The sequence below is a fragment of the Sus scrofa genome, chromosome 2, assembly GCF_000003025.6.
Source record: "Sus scrofa isolate TJ Tabasco breed Duroc chromosome 2, Sscrofa11.1, whole genome shotgun sequence".
Lineage (NCBI taxonomy): Eukaryota > Metazoa > Chordata > Mammalia > Artiodactyla > Suidae > Sus > Sus scrofa.
The window spans coordinates 6,374,417-6,398,192 of NC_010444.4; the positions used below are offsets into that span (position 1 = coordinate 6,374,417).

At 51.3% G+C, this 23,776-nt stretch overlaps 1 protein-coding gene across 1 annotated transcript; it reads right to left on the reverse strand.

The window, feature by feature from the left end:
• TSGA10IP (testis specific 10 interacting protein) lies at positions 201 to 17,041 on the reverse strand. Its single transcript, XM_021083386.1, is given in 9 exon segments — positions 201 to 363; positions 858 to 982; positions 1,183 to 1,282; positions 8,378 to 8,548; positions 11,044 to 11,191; positions 11,302 to 11,993; positions 12,091 to 12,233; positions 12,926 to 13,063; positions 16,997 to 17,041. Coding segments are annotated over 9 exon segments (1,686 nt in total). The 3' UTR covers positions 201 to 239.

A 23,776-nucleotide genomic window follows, 5' to 3' on the forward strand; every position in this document is an offset into this window, starting at 1 on the left:
ATTTCTAGGGCAAGTTGCCGCTGTTGCTCTTGGAGATGCCATGCTCACACCTCAGGAGCAGAGGCAGAGCTGTGCACAGGGAGGGGGCAGCCAGAACAGCCAGAGTTCCTCTGGGATGTGGGGAAAGCCTGCTGCAAACCCACCTGCCACCGCCAGCTCCCAACACGCAGCCCCTTCCCACCACCAGAAATCTCACACTATTTTCCACAAAGCATTTAATTTTATTTTTAATTTTAATCTTAGACACCAGACTCCTGGTCTGAGCTTGAGTTAGAGTGCTTATCAGGCTGGCTGCCGGTGGATCCTGTCTTCGTGGGGCTCTGAGAAGAGTCCTGCATTCTTGCCCCCACTGACCTGTGGCTCCTTAAAGACAAAAGACACCAAGAGGCCACTGGGCTCTACAGCTCTCTGTCCCTGTGCCCAAGAAGACATGGGCTGTTGGATGGGTGAGGCCATCATCACTGATGTCGGGGCTCCTGTACTGTGTGACCCTGAGAAGTGATTACCCCTCCTCAAGCCTCAAAACCCCTGCTGTGCACCTAGTTGTTGGAAAGCATACGCGTATGTGGAGTGACTGGCCAGGCCCCAGCCCAGGGTGGGAACTTGGTGTGCGGTGCATTCCTGTGTCCTTGGGCATGGCCCTACCCCTCGGGTTCTTAGTTTCCGCACCGGAAGTAGGGAAAATAACCCTGGCCCTGCCTTCCTCCGCTCAAGCTGGACTCGTCCTCCAGGTCAGGGAGTGGATGGGGCAGGTCTGAAGCCCAGATTCTGGGTGGATCCAGGGCCGGCAGACGCGGGGTGAGACCCTGTGGGGAGTGCTGGTGATGGTGCCCTTTCTCCCCGCAGTTGGGCCTCACCTGGGTTTCCTGGGGGCACCTTCTCTGTCCCCCTTTCCTGCCTCAGCCAGCAGCTGCTCCTCATCCAGTCCCAGTTCCGACAGCACCTGGGAGAAGCGCCGCGTCACCGTGAGCCGGGCATTGACCTGAGGAGAGAGAAGAGGGGTTCCCTCTCTTGACAGGGCTGCTGAGGACACCATGAGGCTCTGATTACACAGGGGTCCTGGGGCTTCCAGATGGGCGGCAGCCTTGGGGGGCCTGACTCAGGGGGCCCACTCCCACCCACTGGGCCAGTGAAAAGCTTGGTTCTCCGGAGCCCATGTGCTGACCCAGCTGCTGGCCTCACCTGCATGGCCTGCTGGAACAGGTAGGGCCGGGCCTGCACCCTGTGCTGGATGCCCTGCAACTCTGCCTGGTACTCAGCAAAGCGCTGTCGCTCCTGGCGCCTGCGGGGAGATGGGCCTCTGAGCAGCTAACCCTGGACACGCGTCACCCCCGCTCCTCGGCCCACTCGTTCTCACTAAGGACTTTCTGTTTCTGTCCTCCCACCCTTAGCTCTACAAAGCCGTTTCATTCCCATCCTTGCCCTGGCCTCCTCCCGAGGTCAGAGGGGCGGGAATTATCTGCCCCATCTTACCCACAACTTGCCAGAGACTCAAGAGGTTCGAGGGGCTTGCCCAGGGTTGCACAGCCGGGAAATGAAGGACTGAGCACATGCCCAAGTCTGCAGGTTGTGCCAGGCTCGCCTGTCCTCCCAGCTACCCCCAAGGGAGAGGGGCCTGCGCTGGCTTCCGAGAAACTGAGCCTTGGCTTGCACATTCCATCCACCCCCAGGAGGAGAAGCTGTGGCTGTGGCTTCAGGCAAGGTCCCACTCTGGGCTCTGGGTTCAATTTTCTTTGTTTTGTTTTGTTTTGTTTTGCTTTTGCTTTTTAGGGCTGTATCCATGACATATTGAAGTTCCCAGGCTAGAGGTCTAATTGGAGCTACAGCTGCCGGCCTACACCACAGCCATAGCAGTGCAGGATCTGAGCCACATCTGTGACCTATACCACAGCTCATGGCAACACCAGATCCTTAACCCACTGAACACCACCAGGGATTGAACTTGCAACCTCATGGTTCCTAGTCAGATTCATTTCCACTGTGTCACAGTGGGAACTCCCTGGATTCAGTTTTCTTCTCTGTCCTATAGCCGGGATTGGACAAGCTTGCCAGGATTGTCTGTGGGGTCTTTCTTTCTTTCTTTCTTCCTTTCTTTTTAGGGCCACATTTACAGCACATGGGAGTTCCTAGGCTAGGGGTGGAATCGGAGCTGTGGCTGCCAGCCTACATCACAGCCACAGCAATGCCAGATCCAGGCACCTATTCTTAACCCACTGAGCGGGGCCAGGGATCGAACCCTCATCCTTATGGATACTAGTCCAGTTTGTTACCGCTGAACCACATGAGAATCCCTTCTCTGTGGTTCTTATAAGCAGATAGCTTAGAAAATGGAACAGAGATGGGAGTTCCTTTCAAGCGCAGCAGGTTGAAGATCCAGCATTGTTAGTGCTATGGCACAGGTTGCTGCTGTGACATGGGCTCAATCCCTAGCCTGGGAACTTCTGCATGCTACAGGGGCAGCCATATATATATATACACACACACACATACACACACATATATATAACATATATATGCATACACACATACACACACACACACACACATATATATATATATATGTTATATATAACTCAGTGATAATTTGCTCCAGGTCAGACAGCTTGTAAAGGGAAAAGCAGTCCTGGTGAGTTAGTGCCCCAGCTAGGAACAGAAAATGGAACAAGGATCTAAAGAAATGTGTTACAGGGAGTTCCCATTATAGCTCAGTGGGTTAAGAACCCAACTAGTACCCATGAGGATGTGGGTTTGATCCCTGGCCTCACTTAGTGGGTTAAGAATCCAGCATTGCTGAGATCAGGAACAAGACAAGGATGTCCGCTCTCGCCACTACTCTTCAACATAGTTCTGGAAGTCCTAACCATAGCAATCAGAGAAGAAAAAGAAATCAAAGGAATCTAAATTGGAAATGAAGAAGTAAAACTATCACTATTTGCAGATGACATGATACTATACCTAGAGAATCCTAAAGACTCTACCAGAAAACTGTTAGAGCTCATCCACGAATTTGGCAAAGTCGCAGGATACAAAGTCAATACACAGAAATAGACAGCATTTCTATACACTAACAATGAAAGAGCAGAAAGAGAAATTAGGGAAGCAATCCTGTTTACCATTGCATCCAAAAGAATAAAATACCTAGGAGTAAACCTACCTAAAGAAACAAAAAGACCTGTACTCTGAAAACTATAAGCCACTGATGAAAGAAATCAAAGATGACACCAATAGATGGAAATATATACCATGCTGGTGGATTGGAAGAGTTAATATTACCAAGGCAATCTACAGATTCAATGCAATCCCTATAAAATTACCAAGGACATTTTTCACAGAACTTGAACAAAATAAAGTTTGTTTGGAAGCAGAAAAGACCCAGAATAGCCAAAGACATCCTGAAAAAGAAAAATGGAGCTAGAGGAATCAGGCTCCCGGGCTTCAGACTATACTACAAAGCAACAATCATCAAAACCGCATGGTACTGGCACAAAGACAGAAATACAGATCAGTGGAACAAGATAGAAAGCCCAGAATTAAACCCACGCACCTACAGCCAACTAATCTATGACAAAGGAGGCAAGAATATACAATGGAGAAAGGATAGCTTGTCCAATAAGTGGTGCTGGGAAAACTGGACAGCCACATGGAAAAGAATGAAATGAGAACACTCCCTAACACCATACACAAAAATAAACTCCAAATGGATTAAAGACCTAGATATAAAACCAGACACCATAAAACTCTTAGAGGAAAACATAGGCCAAACACTCTCTGACATAAACGACAGCAACATCTTCTCAGATCCACCTCTCAGAGTAGTAACAACAAAAACAAAAATAAACAAATGGGACCTAATCAAACTTAAGTTTCTGCACGCAAAGGAAACCCTAAACAACACAAAAAGACAACCCACGGAATGGGAGAAGATCTTTGCAAGTGAATCGATTGACAAGGGATTAATCTCCAAAATTTATAAACACCTTCTGCAGCTCCATACCAAAAAAACAAACAACCCCATCAAAAAATGGGCAGAAGATCTAAACAGACAGTTCTCCAAAGACATACAGATGGCCGAGAAACACATGAAAGGATGTTCAACATCACTCATTATTAGAGAGATGCAAGTCAAAACCACTCTGAGGTACCACCTTACACCAGCGAGAATGGCCATCATCAAAAAGTCTACAAACAATAAGTGCTGGAGAGGGGGTGGGGAAAAGGAACACTAGTACACTTTTGGTGGGATTGTAAATTGGTGCAACCACTGTGGAAAGCAGTATGGAGATTCCTCAGAAAACTAAATATAGAACTACCGTTCCTGGGCATCTACCCAGAGAACACCACAACTCACAAAGACATACATACTCTGACGTTCATTGCAACACTACTTGCAATAGCCAAAACATGGAAACAACCTAAATGTCCATCAACAAAGGAGTGGATCCAGAAGATGTGGTACATATACACAATGGAATATTACTCAGCCATTAAAAAGAACGAAATACCAGTGTTTTTTGCAACATGGATGGAACTAGAAACTATTATGCTAAGTGAAGTCAGCCATACAATGAGACACCAACATCAAATGCTTTCACTGACATGTGGAATCTGAAAAAAGGACAGAATGAACTTCTTTGCAGAACAGACTGCAAAGAAAGGGGCGGGGACAGGCTGACTCACAGACATTGAAAAACTTATGGTCTCCGGAGGAGACATTTTGGGGGGTGAGGGGATGTGCTTGGGCTGTGGGATGGAAATCCTGTGAAATCAGATTGTTATAATCATTATACAACTACAGATGTGATAAATTCACTTGAGTAATAAAAAAAAAAAAAAAAAAGAATCCAGCGTTGATGCAAGCTGCAGTGTAGGTCGCAGAAACGGCTCTGGTCCAGCATTCCTGTGGCCAAGATATAGGCCGGCAGCTGCAGCTCTGATTCAACCCCTAGCCTGGGAGCTTCCATATGCCCCAGGGGCAGCCCTTAAAAAAAAAAAAAAAAAAAAAAAAGAATGAAAGAAACGTTTTGCAATAAGAACACATCTGAGGAGTTCCCGAGTGGTGCAACAAGATTGATGACGTCTCTTGCAATGCTGGCATGGAGATTTGATCCCCAGCCCAGCACAGTGGGTTAAGGATCTGGCGTTCAGATCTGATCCCTGACCTGGGAATTCGATGTGCCATGGGGTGGCCAAAAAAGAAACACGTGTGTGCGCGTGTGCGTGCACGTGCAGGCCTGAAAAAGATCCAGTTTCCACTGGGGAAGCACAATCCCATTTACAAAAACCCATTTGTGCGCTTGTTGAAAATCTGTTTAACAAGCTGAGCCTCCTGGCAGTGAGAGGGGCCCTCTGGCCACACCACACGTGGGACCGGGCCTCCTTTTGTGGAACACATGAGAGAGGCCAAGGAGTGTGGTGGCAGCACCCATGGACAGGAAAGGGGCAGGGACAGGCGGACTCCAAGACTCGTGCTGGGCCTCCTGGAAAAACACTGTCTTGCTGGGCCTGGCCCCTTGGCTGTGTAGGGAAGGAGCATTCCTCATTCAAGAAAAAATGGAGTTCCCATCATGGCTCAGTGGTTAACGAATCCGACTAGGAACCATGAGGTTGCGTGTTCGAGCCCTGGCCTCGATCAGGGGGTTAAAGATCCGGTGTTGCCTCGAGCTGTGGTGTAGGTAGCAGACACAGCTTGGATCCCGTGTTGCTGTGGCTCTGGTGTAGGCCGGTGGCTACAGCTCCGATTTGACCCCTAGCCTGGGAACCTCCACATGCCACGGGAGTGGCCCTAGAAAAGGCAAAAAGAAAAAAAAAAAAAGAAGAAGACACCATGGCCAGGACCTGAAGCCACCGCAAAAAGGAGCGTTCATCGCTCAAGAGGGAGTTTGCAGCAGTTACAGGAGAAGGGGTGGAGGAGCATCCGCCGCATTCAGTCTCCATCTGGCCCGTGGTGCCGCGTGTGGTTTTCCTGCCTCGTGCTCGACGCTGTTTCTGTTAGAATGGAGAGGGAGCCCACGTCTTGCAGCTCCAGGCGAGAAAGGAGGTGGTGTCCATGGACATCAGCCCTGTCCATCACGTGGGAGTAAAAAGAAGGCACGTAGCCTCCCTACCACGGGGCACCATCTTTTGCGCCCATCCTCCTGGGCAGGACATGGTCTCCCGTGCAGCTGAGACAGCAATGTTCACGGGCTGGAAGGGCCAAGAGACCCCGAGGGAAGTACCTGCTCCCAAGGAAAAATGAAAGAGGTTTGAAACACTCCTCTCACTGACATCTGCCATTGGAGTCTTACACTTCCCGCCTTGTGAAAAACCAATGAACCTCATAGCAGTGATGGATCCTTAACCCACTCAGCGAGGCCAAGGATTGAACCTGAAACCTCATGGTTCCTAGTCGGATTCGTTAACCACTGAGCCACGACGGGAACTTCCCTGGTGCACTTTATCTGAGGACCAGGTGTTGGAGCAGTGGAGGAGGGTGGCTGAATGGCTGCCTGGGTTGGAATCCCAGCTTTGCCACTCACTTGTGACCTTTGACGAATTATTCAAGCTCTCAGAGCCTGACTTTCCTCATCTGTAAAATTATGGCAGTGGGGCTAATATCCAAGGAGTCTTAAAAAAATGCTTTTAAATATGAATTTGACTTTTTTTTTTTGGCCACACCCGTGGCATGCAGAAGTTCCCAGGCCGGGGTCAAACCTGAACTGCAGCGGCCACCAAGCCACATGAGTGCCAATGCTGGATCCTTAACCCGCAGGACCACCACAGAGCTCCAATTTTTCTTTTTTAAGGGCCGCACTTCGGCATATGGAGGTTCCAGGCTAGGGGTCAAATCAGAGCTACACCTGTCAGCCTATACACAGCCACAGCAACACCAGATCCGAGCCACATCTGTGACCTACACCACAGCTCGTGGCAACGCCGGATCCTTAACCCACTGAGTGAGATCAGGGATCAAACCCTCAACCTCATGGTTCCTAGTCAGATTAATTTACACTGCGCCACAATGGGGACCCCTCCCCTCAGAGTCTTATTCCGCTCTGCATTGTCCCTTCTTTGCTTCATCTGCTCCCCCCTAGAGTGGAAGCTCCATGTAGGGTTGGCCAGGGCTGCAGCCCGGGCTGCACAAACCAGGAGCGTGCCTGAGTATGCTGACTGCTTGCCCACACCAGCTCTGTCCTTCACCTGCATTAATCACTCAATCCCCTCCAAAGCCGTAAAATACAGGTCCTATCATTACCATCCCCCTTTTATAATGAAGAAACTGAACACAGAGAGGGTAAGTCACTTGCTTAAAGCCACACAGCTATGAAGTGCTGGAGCCACAACACTGAAGGCAGCTGAAATAATGGGTTTTTTGGGTGTTTATTTTTGGTTTTTTTTTTTTTTTTGCCTTTTAAGGTCACACTTCGGCATATGGAGGTTCCAGGCTAGGGGTCAAATCAGAGCTACACCTGTCAGCCTATACCACAGCCACACCAACACCAGATCCGAGCCACATCTGTGACCTACACCACAGCTCGTGGCAACGCCGGATCCTTAACCCACTGAGCGAGGTCAGGGATCAAACCCGCATCCTCATGGATGCTAGTCAGATTAGTTTCTGCTGGACCACGATGGGAACTCTGTGCTTTTTTTTTTTTTTAATCAAAATATGGGAAGAAAATGAAACAGGTGACTCTTTCCTCACCTGACCGTGAACAATGGCTGTCCCCAGGAGCAGGACCGTAGCCACTATTCACATTCTCCATGAACAATTTCTGTAATTTTTTTTTTTTGGTCTTTTTGCCTTTTTCTAGGGCCGCTCCCGTGGCATATGGAGGTTCCCAGGCTAGAGTCTAATTGGAGTTTTAGCTGCCGGCCTACACCACAGCCACAGCCACACCAGATCCCAGCCATGCTTGCAACCTACACCATAGCTCATGGTAATGCCGGATCCTTAACCCACTGAGCGAAGCCCGGGATCGAAACTGCAACTTCATGGTTCCTAGTCTGATTCATTAACCACTGAGCCATGAACAGAACTCCCTCTGTAATATTTGCATCTCTTTTTTTTTTTTTTTTAGCCACTTCTGCGGCACAAGGAAGCTCCCGAGCCATTTTTATAGTGGGCATGCCTGGCATTTGAAATCAGAAAACAATATTGAAAATGTGATCATGCAGGCAGAACATTTTAAACTTGAGCTTTCGACAGCTGCAGGGACCGTTATCATTAGGGTGAACTTGGCAAAGCCCCTTCTCCTCCCTGGTCTTCATCTAAAGTGGCCTGGCCTGCCTGCCATCGGAGGGAAGGTGAGGGCAAGATCTCCTTGGTTCTTTGCTCTGACACTTAGCACCGCCCCCTGCCCTCTCCCTGCCAGGCCCCTGGCAGCCCCGGGCCTCCTACCTCAGCTCCTCCAGCTTGCGCTGGGCAGCTCCTGGCCCCCGGCTCCCTCTGGGCGCATAGGCTGCCAGGCAGCGAGCCACCTGCTGCTGTACCCGCTGCTCCCGGGCCCGCCGCAGCTCGGCCTGCTGCAGCTCTTCCAGCTGTTGCCTCTCCCAGGCCTGCAGTAGGCTTCTTGGGTGGAAAGAGCAAAGGGAGAGGAGGGGGAGAAGACTGCCGGGCAGGGGAGGGCCGGGGGCAGGGGGTGGGGGTTGTGGCAGGATGCAGGCTGCCCCTGGGGGCTCAGCCCTCAGGCCCAGCTCAGGGCCTTTCCCTACTCTTCCCAGAAGCCTCCTGCCTACCCCAGCCAGCGGTGGACCCCACCTCTGAACATCCTCAGCCTCGGGGAGCTCAGCGCACGCACCCCTGACCTCGCCTGCGCCAACTTCTCCTTGCGAAGAACGAAGCATCTCTCCTTAGGGGAGGGGCCAGATCTTTCTTCTCTCTGACCCCTGAACCTGGTAGGGGCTGGGGCAACGCCTGCTGGTTTGAGGGACAGACAGATGGACAAATGGATGGGAAGGAGAAACAAAGGGTGATGGGACCAATGGGTGGATGAAAGGTGTGGATGGCTGAAGAGTCAGCAGCTTGATCCACCGGGAACATTCTTTCCCCAGAGCTGATGGTCAGCTCCTCTTGTCAATCGGGTCTTGGCTCCAAGGTCAGGGAGAGTGAGACCCCAGCACCCCAACGACCTCCCAGGGAATTTCCAACTCTAACTGTACATTTCGTGCATTTCTTTGCTCATCATCCTTCTTCCCGAGTAGAACGTAAGTCTGGTGAGAGCAGCGTTCCTTGTCTGTCCTCTGCACCACCAATATGTCGCCAGCAACTAGAACAGTGCCTACCCTAGACGGAAACTCACTGTTGGTGAGTTCACGGCCAGGTAGAAAGATGGACAGAGAGATAAGGAGGTGGATGCGGAATGCACTGAGCATATACTTATTGAGCGCCTCCTATGCACCAGGTCCTTTTAGGGCAGCAGATAGGGGCTGTGATCAAAAAGACCGGGCACCTTCCTTCAAGAGCCCGCAATCTGCACATGGGGAAGGACAGACAGCCCAGCACCTTGATGCAATGTGGACGGGCAAGACCTATGATGGAGGCCACTGCAGGGGAGAGCTTCCTGGAGGGGCACCTGACTCTGGAGTTGAAAGACAGATCTGGGTCAGCTGGGCTCATGAGGGAGGGGGCCATTCTAGGGGAGGAGGGAGAGCCTGGGGCATCCCGGTCACTCTGACCCCCTGGTGTGGGTGGGAGACAGGAGCTTCCTTATCAAGGAACCTGGGCTTTGTCCCAAGGCCATTGGGAAGCATGGAAAGAGCTCAAGCAGGAATGACAGGGTAAGAAAGAATTAACAGGCACAACCAGAACGCTGAAAGAATTTCACCTCCACTTAGAACTGGTCACCAAGGCCCACTGAGCCAGCCTCCAAATATCTTTTTTTTTTTTTTTCAGGGCCCCACCCACAGCATATGGAAGCTCCCAGGCTTGGGAGGGGTTGAATCAGAGCTGCAGCAACATGGGATCCAAGCCATGTCTGTGACCTACACTGCAGTTCACGGCAATGATGGATCCTTAACCCACCAGGTGAGGCCAGGGATTGAACCTGCATCCTCATGTATACTAGTCAGGTTTGTTACCGGTGAGCCACAACTGGAACTCTCCCAAATATCTTTCAAATAAATCCCCTCTCTTTACTCACATGGCCTCCTGGGTCAGACCCTTAGCATTCCTCACCTAGACATTGCCCCCAGCCCCCAGCCCCAGCATTCCTCTCTGCTCCCACTGTCTCTGGCTCAAGCCATAAGTATAGTAATGATTTTTTTTTTTTTTTTGTCTTTTTGCTATTTCTTGGGCCGCTCCCGCGGCATATGGAGGTTCCCAGGCTAGGGGTCCAATCGGAGCTGTAGCCACCAGCCTATGCCAGAGCCACAGCAACGCAGGATCCGAGCCGAGTCTGCAACCTACACCACAGCTCACGGCAACGCCGGATCGTTAACCCACTGAGCAAGGGCAGGGATAGAACCCGCAACCTCATGGTTCCTAGTCGGATTCGTTAACCACTGCGCCACGACGGGAACTCCTATAGTAATGATTTAACTCTTCTGCCACTCTTGCTGTTTTGCCATTCTGTCTCCTCTTCCAGCCAACCTTGAGCTTCTAAGGGCTGAAGCCAAGTCTTTTAACCTTTATATCCTAGGAACCCACGAGCAGATACCCGACATAGGTTGCATTAATCATTTAGCTAATAGACTGTGAATGGTTAGAAGGTAGGAAATGAATGAAAAGTGACCTGTGTCAGTTAACAGTCAGCCAAGCAGACAGATGGATGGATGGATGGATGGGTGGATGGGTGGGTGGATGGGTGGGTGGGTGGATGGGTGGATGGGTGGGTGGGTGGGTGGATGGATGGATGGATGGATGGGTGGATGGGTGGATGGGTGGGTGGGTGGGTGGGTGGATGGTTGGATGGATGGATGGATGGGTAGACAGATGATTGGATGATGAGAAAGTGTGGTGAATGGGTAAATGAAGGAATGAATGAGAGGATGAATGACTGTCTTGGAGAACCAGCTCCTCCTCTAGTCCATGAACTTCACTCCCATGCTCCTTCTCCTTCACCTCACCTGGTGGCCTCCTGCCGTTTGTGGAAGGTGCGGTTGGGGAAGTTGGCAAACAGGAAAGTCTCATCATCTCGCAAGGTGTGGGCCTTCCCACTCCAGCTGGAGGCCTGAACAGCTGTCCGCAGAGCCTTCCAGGGCTGTTTTCTGAGGCCTGTCCACAGAGGGACAAGTCAGGGACTGTCCCTTCAGACAATCCCACCCACACCGGGACCCCTCTTCCTGTGACTGCGTGGGGAGCCCGGGCATCGAGCTCCTGCTCACCACAGTCCAACTCCTGCTGCCACTGCCTCCGCAGCCTCTCCAGGTCCTGCAGACCCTCCGGCTCCTGGGCCCTTGGCTTCCTCCTCTGCGGTCCTCGGAGGCTGTTGGTACTGGGGCTGCCCGCCTGGCACTGCAGTTGGTGCTCGTCTGAGGTCTCCTCACCAGAATTCTGCCCCTTCCTTCGAGAACCAGCCCTCCTTCTTGGGGGGGTCCTGGGCTCCCCCTCTTCAGCCTCCTCTGCAAACTGCTCCTCCTCCAAGATCGCCCCCCTCCTGAGGAGCTGGGGCAGTTCCCCAGGGCTCAGACCCCTCTTGGCCTCCTCAGCACCTGGGCCTTCCAGCTCAGCGGCCTCCTCAGACTCCAGGGCCCATTCTGAGCCGCACTCCCCAGGGGGCTCCCGCGCCTGGCCCGCCCCTTTGCCTGGGGGCCCGAGGAGGCCGCTGCAGGCCCCGGGCTGCTGTCTCTTCTCCAGGCTGGGCACCTCCGTCTTCCAGCAGAAGTCATGAGCCTCCGGGAGGCTGGCCGCCGACGAGTGCCTGGCCCTGGGCCGGGTGACCCCTGGGGGCGAGGGCAGGCCTTGGTGGCCAGGGGCCGAGGCGGAGCCAGGCTGAAGCAGAGCCTGGCCGTCTTCGGTGAAGCTCTCCCAGGCCCACTGGAAGGGGAAGGAGGGTTTCCGAGGAGAGTGGAGGAGACTGAGGAGGGAGAGGGCAGGGGCGGCCGTCACGGTCGAGGTCCGCACACCTGCCCCCAGCGGGGCCTGGTGCCCAGCATCCCCTCCAACCCCTCCACACGGCTTACTCCTCGGCCTCAGCAGAGCCTTGGCTTTTCTTGTTCCGGCCCCTGAGCCTCCGGTCCTTCTTCGTTGTCTGCCCTGCACTCTGAGACCTCTGCGGCTGGTCCCGAATTTTATGATCACCGCTCCCAAGACCCCCCTGGGCGAAGACGGGAGAGGAAGCCGAGCTCCAGGCAGCTCCCCCAGGGGACCCTCCTCCTGTGCACCCTGGCTGGCCTCTCTGGGCCCTTGCTACCGCTGCAACTGACTGATTGCGACCTGAGTTATTAATATTCAAGTAGCAACAGCTGCTATGCCCTGAGCACCTACTGGGTGCTCATTTAACCTTCCCAAGGACCCGATGAGGTATCTGCGCTCTCGCCCCATCATGCAGAGAACACTGGGGCCCAGAGAGGTGAAATTGCCTGACTAAGGTCACAGAGCCAGTTAAGTGGAGCCGGGACCTGAACGTGCTGAGTCTGTCCCCAGAGCCCAGAATTGTCACCGTTGCACTGTATTGCCTCTGGGCCCTGGACAGCTCTTTTGAACGCCCTGTGGGGCCCTGGACTTGCTAAGCCAAGCTGGAAAATACTCATTATCTTTCTGGAAATGCTGATCCCGAAAATGCTCCAGCAGAAGCCTGGGAGTCATCCTTGGGCGTCACCCTCATCTTCAGCCCAGCCCTAAGCCACCCCATAGTTCCTGCCTGCCTCAGGCCTCCCTGCCTCTCACCTGGGCCTCAGCTCCAGTCTTATGGCCTCTCAGGGGCCTCCCCCAGCCCTGGCTTCCCCCAGCCCTGAGAGCCAGCCTGCCTCTGGGCAGTTGGTGGCCCTCCCACAGGGCTTCCCTCACCTGCTCAGCTTGGGTGATCCTGGAGAGAAGCTGGAGCAGACCTGCAGCCGTTCCGGGAGCCTGGAGCCGTGTGTCCGGCCCTGGTCTCCTGGAGGTGGTCCTCACCAGCGGTTGGTGGGCGTTTAACATAGCGGTGTCCTGCCCCCTCCCCCACCCCACCCGCCAATGTTGGAACTGCCTGTCCCACCCTCGCTATGGCAACCAGCCTCAGCCAGTCCCGAAGGCCCTGACCAAAAGCAGGCCAGGAAGGGTATGTAAAGCCAGCTTCCCTCTAGCGAGGAGAGTTCAGCAGGATCCTGAGGAATAGCCCAGGCCTGGGAGTCCAGTGATCCGGGGTCAAGTCCTGCCTCTGCTCCTGACTCCGCAGGACGCCCCATCGACCTAGTATAATTTCCCTGCCTTTGCCCGGCCTGTCTTTCTCCATCTATCCATCAAAGGGATCTCAGGACTCTCTGTCTCAAAGGGACCCCACACTCCATGGGGATGGCCAGATGGGGCCCAAGGGGTCCCTTGCCCTCGGCCTGCTGCCTGGCTGCCCCTCAGCCCCCGCTGAGGCCATGCAGGAGCCAAACTGAACTCTCACTACAAGATCTTGTTCAAGCCACTTACACTCCTAGGCCCTAATGGGGTGGAAAGGGCCAGGAAGTTGAACACCATGTCCAGGAAGAAGGCAGTGGGCCAACCAGGGCCCAGAGGAGACTCTGGAGAGAGTAAGAGCATTCACAGCTTATCCCAAACTTCCAAGCATCACCAAAAAGCCTTAACATGGTAAATCCCCATGGGACCCCTGGAGCTGACCACCACAACCAGCAAGGTAGGGACATGGTTCAGAGCTGAGACCCTGGAGATGGAGTAGCCTGGCATGGCCTCTCAGCAGCTCCCTGACCTTGGGCAAGTCACTTCTGCCTCTGCAAAAAGGGACCCACGGCCCCATCCTGTAGGTTTGTTGCAAGGATTACATGAAATCACAAAGGCAACACAGTCAGTCAATGTTAAAACTGCTAATAATAACGGACGGCTCATGGGAGGCAGCAGAGAGCAGCAGGTAGGAGCACAGAGGAGGCACTAGGGTTCAAGTCCCAGCTCCCCCACCTGCCATGACCCTTCTTGGTGCCCCTGTTTCCTCATGGGCAGCGTGGGCTGGTTTTGAAAGTGTCCACCTCCTAGGACCGTGGTAAGGATGAAATCAGTTAATATCTACACACATGCATGGAGCTGTGGGCTCGTCACAACTGCTATGCGAGAGTTGTTTTTAATTAGCCAACAGGCGGGGAGGGGGCTGGACAGCGAGATGCTTTTAGACGTAAATCCTAGCAGGGGTTCCCGTCGTGGCTTAGCAGTTAGCAAACCTGATTAGCATCCATGAGGACAAGGATTCGCTCCCTGGCCTCACTCAGCGGGTTAAGGATCCAGCGTTGCCATGAGCTGTAGTGTAGGTTGGTGGCATCGGCTCCAATTAGACTCCTAGCCTGGGAACCTCCATATGCCAACAACACACACAAAAAAAAAAAAAAAAAAAAAGAAAGAAAGAAAGAAGGAAAGAAGGAAAGAAAGAAAGAAAGAGAGAAAGAAAGAGAAAGAAAGAAAGAAAGAAAGAAAGAAAGAAAGAAAGAAAGAAAGAAAGAAAGAAAGAAAGAAAGAAAGAAAGAAAGAAAGAAAGAAAGAAAAAGAAGTAAATCCTAGCAGATGCCCCAATGGGCATGATTTTCTCTGAGCTTTTTTTGGGGGGAGGCGGGAGGAGAGGAAGGCCAGCTTTATTTCTAAATGATTTGAACCCTGGAGAGATGCACCATTTCTTCAAACTGTTCTGCAGGGAAAATAAGTCTAAATGCAACAGTGTGTGTATAGTTCATCCAATGGAAGAAAACCAGCTAAATGAGGCCTGTTCAATTCCCTACTGGACCATTTTCCATTACAGAAAGAACACAGACGAGATGAAACCAACCAGCAAAAATGCCAACTAGGAATACTTCAATGCATTAAGGAGCTGCACATCAGCTGTATCTCCAGGATACCATCGTTTTTTATTCTCCAAAAGTAATTTACTTCAGGAGTTCCCCTTGCGGCACAGCGGAAACAAATCCAACTAGGAACCATGAGGTTTTGGGTTCGATCCCTGGCCTTGCTCAGTGGGTTAAGAATCCGGTGTTGCCGTGAGCTGTGGTGTAGGTCACAGATGCGGCTCGGATCTGGTGTGGCTGTGGCTGTAGCCTAGGCCGGCAGCTACAGTTCTGATTTGACCCCTAGCCTGGGAACCTCCATATGCTGCGGGTGCGGCCTAAAAAGACAAAAGACAAAAAAAAAAAAAAAAAAAAAAAAAAGAAAGTAATTTATTTCTAGATATGGTAAATTTTTCATTTGTTTTATTTTTCTGTTTTTTCATTTTTACGTTTTAAATTTTGTATTAGAGTTGATTTACAATGTTCCTTCAATTTCTGCTGGATGGCAAGGTGACCCAGCCACCCCTGAACACCCCTTCTTTTTTTTTTTTTCCCCTAACCCAAGAAACTGGACACAGTTCCCTGTGCTGCACAGCAGGACCCTGGCCCCCACCCATCACCCATCCATTCCAAAGGTAAGAGTCTGCATCTACCCATCCCAAACTCCCTGTCAGTCCCCCTCTAGCCCCCCCTCCCCTCTGGCAACCACAAGTCTGCCCTCCATGTCCATGATCTGTTTGTTTGTTTGTTTGTCTTTTTGCCATTTCTTGGGCCTCTCCCGTGGTATATGGAGGCTCCCAGGCTAGGGGTCGAATCTGAGCTGTAGCCGCCAGCCCACACCACAGCCACAGCAATGCAGGATCTTTAACCCACTGAGCAAGGCCAGGGATCGAACCCACAACCTCATGGTTCCTAGTCAGATTTGCTAACCACTGAGCCACGACGGGAACTCCTGATCTGTTTGTTTTGTAGATGGATCATTTGTGCCATATTTTAGACTGCACATATAAATGATATCATATGGTGCTTGTCTTTCACTTTCTGACTTCGCTTAGTATGAGAATTTCTGCAGATGGCATTATTCTGTGCTTTTCGTGGCTGAGTCGTTTTCCATTGTGTATATGGACCACCTCTTCTTAATCCATTCATCTGTCGATGGACATCTGGGTTGTCTCCATGTCTTGGCTATTGCGAGGTGTGTTGCGGTGAACACAGGGGTGCATGTATTTTTGGTACGAAGGTTTGTCTGGATATACGCCCAGGAGTGGGATTGCTGGATCACATGGTGGTTCTAGATTTAGTTTTCTGAGGAATCTCCACACTGGTTTCCATAGTCGTTTTACCAGTTTACATGCCCACCAACAGTGCAGGAGGGTTCCCTTTCCTCCACACCCTCTCCAGCATTTGTTGTTTGTGGATTTGTTAGTGATGGCCGCTCTAACTGGTGGGAGGTGGCACTTCATTGCAGTTTTGAGTTGCATTTTTCTAATAATTAGTGATGTTGAGCATTTTTTCATGTCTCTGAGCTTTTTTCCTGTGGACCCTTGTCTGCTCGCAGACTCCATCCCAGTGGAAACTTGGCAATGAGCACATTTCATTTAGCAACCTAAACAATGCTCCATGTGAAGATCTTTTGCTGCTCAAAAGAGGTAGACTGCTTTCTGGCGGGCTGGATCCCCGCCCATCCACCTCCTCTGCTGAACGTCACCAGTGGGACCCTTGGTGGAGGGCACGTGTGCCATCTGCTCCATTTGTTGTTGTTGTCGCACCTACAGCACGCAGAAATTCCCAGGCCAGGGATCAAACTCAAGTCACAGCCACAACCCAAGCCCCAGCAGGGACGATGCCAGGCCCTTAACCCCTTGGGCCACCAGGGAACTCCGAGGCTGCTCCATTTTCAGAGAGCAAGTCCACTCCAGACCCCAACCCAATCGACTTCTCAGACTAACTCTGGGCCACTTCTTTCTTTGGCAGAGGATGGTCTGTGTTTCTCTGGGCAGTATTTTCACAAGGTACCTATGGAGCTTCTCCAGCTGCACTCATTTCTCAAGTGAGCCCATCCAGTCTGCCAGACTTAAAAGCCACCTGTCACCTTCCAGCTATGCCCAAGTATGCATATCTCAAATCTGACCTCTCCCACGAAGTCCAGACTCACATCCGACGACCCATCCGACATCGACTCACACCCATGACGTGTAAGCATATTAATGAGCTGGACAAGTTGCAACTCAGACTCTCCATCTGCCCCATCTCAGCCAAGGCCACATCCATCCTTCCTGCTGCTCAGGCCAAAACCCTGGACTCCTCTCTTTCCCTCACACGCCACACCCCGTGCTAGCAAACCATGCAGAATCCAGCTGCTTCTCTCCACCACTACTAACGCACTCCCCCTCACCCCCCTCACCCCCACCTCTCATTCAGGTCTCTGCAGTCACTCCTGTACCCAGCTTCTGCGCTTGCCCTGATTCTCTTCTTCTTCTTTTTTTTAGGGCCGCACCCAAGGCACATGGAAGTTCCCAGGCTAGGGGTTGAATCGGAGCTGTAGCTGCCAGCCTATACCACAGCCACGGCAACACGGGATCTGAGCCCCATCTGTGACTTACATCACAGCTCACGGCAATGCTGGATCCCTAACCCACTGAGCTAGGCCAGGGATTCAACCCACATCAACATGGATACTAGTAGGGTTCCTTACAGCTGAGCCACGATGGGAACTCCCCCGATTCTCTTCCCTACTCAGCAGCCAGTGTGATCCAGAGCCTGTTAGGTCTTGTTTTAAAACTCTCCAACCAGGAGTTCCCTGGTGGCCTCGTGGTTAGGATTTGGGGCTTTCACTGCTGTGGCTCGGTTTTGATTCCTGGTCTGGGAACTGAGATCCCACATCTAGCTGTTGTAAACAACAATGAAACTTTCCAACGGATCCCATCTCTTAAAGAGTAAAAGCTTAAGGGTTTACCATGGCCTACTGGGCCCCGCATGACCTGTCTGCCCATTGACCCACAGGTCCCCCCACTGTCCCTGCCACTCACTCTGATCTAGACACACTGTTCCTGCAGCATACCAGTCCTTCCCACCTCAGGGCCTTTGCACTTGCTGCTTCTTCTTCCTGAAATGCTCTCTGCCCAGACTCCACATGGCTCACTCTCTCACTTCCTCTGGTTTCTTTGCCCTTCACCTGCCAAAGACTCTCTAAGTAGCACCGTGCCCTTCACTCTACCTACCAGCACTTCATACGCATCCATGTGTTTATTGCCTGCTCAGGGACGTAGCTCCAGAAATCAGCGCCCTTTCCTCAGCAAATTTTCCCTCTCTTTGGAATCATTCCCATCATTCATTTCTCTCTCTCCTTTTTTTGGCCATGTCTGCAGCATGTGGAAGTTCCCAGGCCAGGGATTCTGAGCCACCAGGGAACTCCGCATTTCTCTGTGAGCCCACTTCTTCCTCAGCACTGCTCCATTTCTCCATGGCCCTTGGCAGCCACACCTCCTGAAAGAGCTGACTTTATTCATCTGTGTCCACATCCCCCTCCTGTTCTCTCTTGAACCCACCCTGCCAGGCTGTGGCCCTTGCCACCCCCTGAACCTGCTCCTGCCAAGACCTGCAGGGGCTGCCAGGGTGCTCTCACCCAGGGTGCAGTGGCTCCTCCCTCTGCTCTGGCCTCTCCCTCCCAGCATTTGGCTGGCTCCTCCTCCCCTTCCAGGAAAAGGCCCAGCCTGCTGGACCCTTTGTCCACGTTCCCCGGGTGGGATTGTTGTTGCTTGTGTTTTATTTAATTAATTTATTTTATTCATTTATTGGCCATACCCATGGCACATGGAAGTACCCAGGCCATGGAATGAATTCAAGCCACAGCTGCAGCAACAGTGGGTCCTTAACCCACTGTGCCACAGTAGGAACTCCTCTTTGCTTCTTTTTGTTGTTCTTGTTGCTTTTTAGGGCTGCACCTGCAACATATGGAAGTTCGCAGGCCAGGAGTCCAATCGGAGCTGTAGCTGCCGGCCTATGCCACAGCCACAGCAATGCTAGATCAGAGCCACGTCTGCGACCTACACCACAAGTCATGGCGACGCTGGATCCTTAACTCACTGAGCAAGGCCAGGGTTTGAACCTACGTCCTCATGGATACTATGTCAGGTTCTTAACCCGCTGAGCCACAATGAGAACTCCTTCCTTGTGAATTTTAGAGGGATGTGGGGGGACAAAAATGATCATTTGTTATAGCCCATGAAGCTTGTTTGGTCAAAGTAGGCATCGCAGTGGAAGATTTTGAGTTGTGGAGGTGAAATAAGCTGATTTTGTTTCTAAAGGATCCCTCTGGCTGCTGTGTAGAAAGCAGGCCAGATGGAAAGAGGGACTTGAGGACCTGGGTCAGGGAGGCAAGAAGAGGAGAGGAGAGGTGTGGAGGCTGAGCCTGGGCCTGCCACCGTTTAGAGGTCAGGGGAGGTCAGGGGGACATGGCCATGGACACTAGACCAGAGAGACTGGTGGGGGGAAAGTGAGCCCAGAGTGAGGGCACCCAGCCAAGAGAAGAAAGTGTTCCCAAGAGGAGTGACCAACTGGGACGAGAGCCCCTGAGAGGTCAAGGCAAGGCGCTAACAACTGAATTTGGCAACCCCACTTGTTCCCTAGGCGCATGTTCCAAGGACCAGATGGCGAAGGCTCATTACAGACTTTGGCTGTTGAAACGTGGATGGAGTTGGCCTCTGAACATGCTCACAGAGCCCCACCAAAATTTTCCTTTGGGGCTAAAATCTAGGAAATATTTTCTTCCCCCTGAGACATTTGTAAGCTCTGCTATCTCTGTGGGGGGAGTGGAAGCTAAGTTACTACATCTTCATTTTGCTTTGGCTGCCAGGAAGCTCAGAGCTAAATTTGATGTTCAGTCAATAGAGTACTTTATGGGCTTTATTTAATAATTTATTTCTTTATGTTCTTACTCTTTTTTTTTTTTTTTTGCTATTTCTTGGGCTACTCCCACGGCATATGGAGGTTCCCAGGCTAGGGTTGAATTGGAGCCGCAGCCGCCGGCCTACACCAGAGCCACAGCAACCAGAGCCACAGCAACGTGGGATCTGAGCCGCGTCTGCAACCTACACCACAGCTCACGGCAACGCCGGATCGTTAGCCCACTGAGCAAGGGCAGGGATGGAACCCGCAACCTCTTGGTTCCTAGCTGGATTCGTTAACCACTGCGCCACGACGGGAACTCCTATGTTCTTACTCTTGAACTTTGTGTGTTCTTTTCTTTTTTCTTTCGCTTTTTTTTTTTTTTTTTTTTTTTTTTTTTGCTTTTTAGGGCCACACTCGCGGCATGTGGAGATTCCCAGGCTAGGGGTCTAATCGGAGCTGTTGTTGCCGGCCTACGCCAGAGCCACACCAGATATGAGCTGCTTCTGCAACCTACACCAAAGCTCACAGCAACGTTGGATCCTTAACCCAGTGACCAAGGCCAGGAATTGAACCTGCCACCTCATGGTTCCTAGTCGGATTTGTTCGCACTGTGCCACGATGGGAACTCCTTGAGACTGTATTTCCATTTTAAAATTTTATCGTCCTCATTCTTGTTGGAAGCTACCTCACAGGCACTGGGAATGAGGCAGATATGCAAATTAAATCTGTCATTCAGCAAGTATACAGAGACGGCCTGTACTAGTTAGGGCCCTTTGGTTTGCAATTGACAGAACTAAATTAAGCCAAAAAGGATAAAATAAGTAATGGGCTTATTTTACTAACTCATAAAAGAAACTGACCTGGATTGAGGGACTTGAGTCCCTGTGTGTGTGTGTGTGTGTGTGTGTGTGTGTGTGTGTGAGACTTTTCTCCCGATTTCATCTTCACTCCCTCTCTGCTGGCATCATTCTCTCCAGTGGGAACGTTGACTGCAGGCAGCACCAGGTCACTGTCCTTGTGTCCCTGTCACCAGAGTACAGAGAGGACCCTTCCCATGTATCCAGGGAGCAAAAGCTGAGGGCGGGAGTCTGACATGTCCTGCCTTGAGTCATATGGCCACCCCCAGACCAATCACAGGTCCCAGCGGGGAGGGGACCTTGACCAGCGGTCCTGGCGGTACCTCCTGGGTGGAGTGGGAGGAACAGTTCTCTAGGGATAAAAACAGTATGAAGCTTCCTCAAAAAAATTAAAAATAGAACTACCATACAATACAGCAATTCCACTCCTGGGTACGTATCCAAAGAAAATGAAAACACTAATTACAAAAGATATATGTACCCCAAAGCTCATCACAGTATTACTTTTTTTTTTTTCTTGTCTTTTTGTCTTTTTTTGTTGTTGTTGTTGTTGTTGCTATTTCTTGGGCCGCTCCCGCGGCATATGGAGGTTCCCAGGCTAGGGGTCCAATCGGAGCTGTAGCCACCGGCCTACGCCAGAGCCACAGCAACGCGGGATCCGAGCCGCGTCTGCAACCTACACCACAGCTCACGGCAACGCCGGATCCTTAACCCACTGAGCAAGGGCAGGGACCGAACCCGCAACCTCATGGTTCCTCGTCGGATTCGTTAACCACTGCGCCACGACAGGAACTCCACAGTATTACTTATAATTGCCAAGATATGGAAGCCGTCTAAGTCCCCACCGGCAGACGAATGGATAAAGATGTGAGAGGTGTGTGTGTGTGTGTGTATACACACATATGTGTGTATATGTATATGAACATTGGCCATAGAGATGAATGAAATCTTGCCATTTGTGATAAGTGGAGGCATCCGGAGGATATTTTGCTCAGTGAAATAAGCCAAACAAAGAAACACGAATACTGGCGTTCTCTTGTAGCACAGCAGGTTAAGGCTCTGGCATTGAGTTACTGCTGTGACACGGATTCACTCCCTGGCCCAGGACCTACTGCATGCCACAGGCACGGCCGAAAGAAAGGAAGGAAGACAAATACTGTATGTTTTCGTTTACATATGCAATCTATAAAACAAAACAAATACAGCAAAACAGAAACAGACTCACAGATACACAGAATAAACTAGTGGCTGCGAGAGGGAGCAGGGTGAGGGGATGGGCAAAATAGGTGAAGGGTATTACGAGATATAAATGACCAGTTATGAGTCATGGGGATGCAATGTACCACACAGAGAATACAGTCAATAATATTATAATCACTTTGTATAGTATATAAAAATTTTGAATCATTAGGCTGTACACCTAATCTAATATAATATTCTAGGCCAACTATATTTCAAATTTATTTTTTTATTTTTATTTTAACCACTCCCATGGCATGCGGACGTTCCCAGGCCAGGGACTGAACCGAAGCCACAGCAGTGACAACCCCAAATCCTTAACCACTGGGGCCACCTGGGAACTACAATACTTCAATTTTAAAAAAAGAAAAATTCTAACACTGTAAACCAGCTATAATGGGGGAAAAAAAACCTAAGAAAAAAACAACTTTGGACAGAGGTTAAAAAAGAAAGATTTTTTTTTTCCCCACCTTGGGGCATGTGGACATTCCAGGGACAGGGATCAAACCTGCACCACAGCAGTGACAACTGCTGGATCCTTAACCCTCTGAGCCAAAAAAAAAAAATTTAGAAATTTTTAATTAATAAATTAATTTTCAAAAGGATGGGGACATGATTTGAAGATTCCCTTTCCTATTTTCTCCCTGTCTGTCTTCCTTTCTTTCCTCCTTTCTTCCTTCCCTCCTTCCTTTCTTCCTCCTTCCCTCCTTCCTTCCTTCCTTTCTTTTCCTTTTTAGGACTGCACCTGCAGCATATGGAAGTTCCCAGGTTAGGGGCCAAATCGGAGCCACAGCTGCCAGCCTACACCACAGCCACAGCCACAGCAACATAGGATCCAAGCCCCATCTTTGACCTACAGCACACGGAGTTCCCGTCGTGGCGCAGTGCTTAACGAATCCGACTAGGAACCGTGAGGTTGCGGGTTCGGTCCCTGCCCTTGCTCAGTGGGTTAACGATCCGTGAGCTGTGGTGTAGGTTGCAGATGCGGCTCGGATCCCGCGTTGCTGTGGCTCTGGCGTAGGCCGGTGGCTACAGCTCCGATTCGACCCCTAGCCTGGGAACCTCCATATGCCGCGGGAGCAGCCCAAAGAAATAGCAAAAAGACAAAAAAAAAAAAGACCTACAGCACAGCTTATGGCAATGCTGGATCTTTCACCCACTGTGAGAGGCCAGGGCTCACACCAAATCCTCGTGAATCCTAGTCGGGTTCTGAATCACTGAGCCACAACAGGAACTCCATGATTTGAGGATTCTTAAAGGAAGAGAGCAGGGAAGACCAAAGCACAAAAACGCACCTGCCCCATGGCTATTCGGTGCCAGGCCCCGTGGGACGCCCTGTAGATGCAGATTTGAATAAGACAAGGCCCTTGCCTTGTCACATGGTCATAGTCCAATGCAGAGGATCAGAATCCAAATCAGAGCAGGAGCAGAACCTGGGAAGACGGACAGGCAAGGGATGTGGGGAGTTGGAAGGAGAGAGAAGGACTTCTGACTCTGGCCAGGAGCAAGAAAGGTGGACTGAAACGACCCTTTTGCCACACACAATGAAGAAACGGGAAGAGTCTAAGAAAAAACTACTTCCAGAGGTTAGAAAACCGGTAGCACAGGACCGCAATCTCTGAGAAAAGGGAAGCAAGTGCTGTGAGCCCGCTGCTCCTGCAGGGCAGGGGGAGGAGCCCAGACAGGGTCCGCCAGACTCCTGGAGCTAAAGAGGCCAGAGTCTGGAGAGGCAAAGGGCAGCCAGAATTTGCTGGTAGACTCAGAGGAGGAACCTAGCAGAGGAGGAGCTCCAAACCCACACAGGGCTTCAGTCGAGCTTTAGGCAGATTCACCATCTGCGCTGGGTACAGAGTGAAACCCCGCAAGGCTGGGCAAGAACATCCTTCAGAAAAAGAGCCATTCCTGCAGAGACGTAATCGCATACT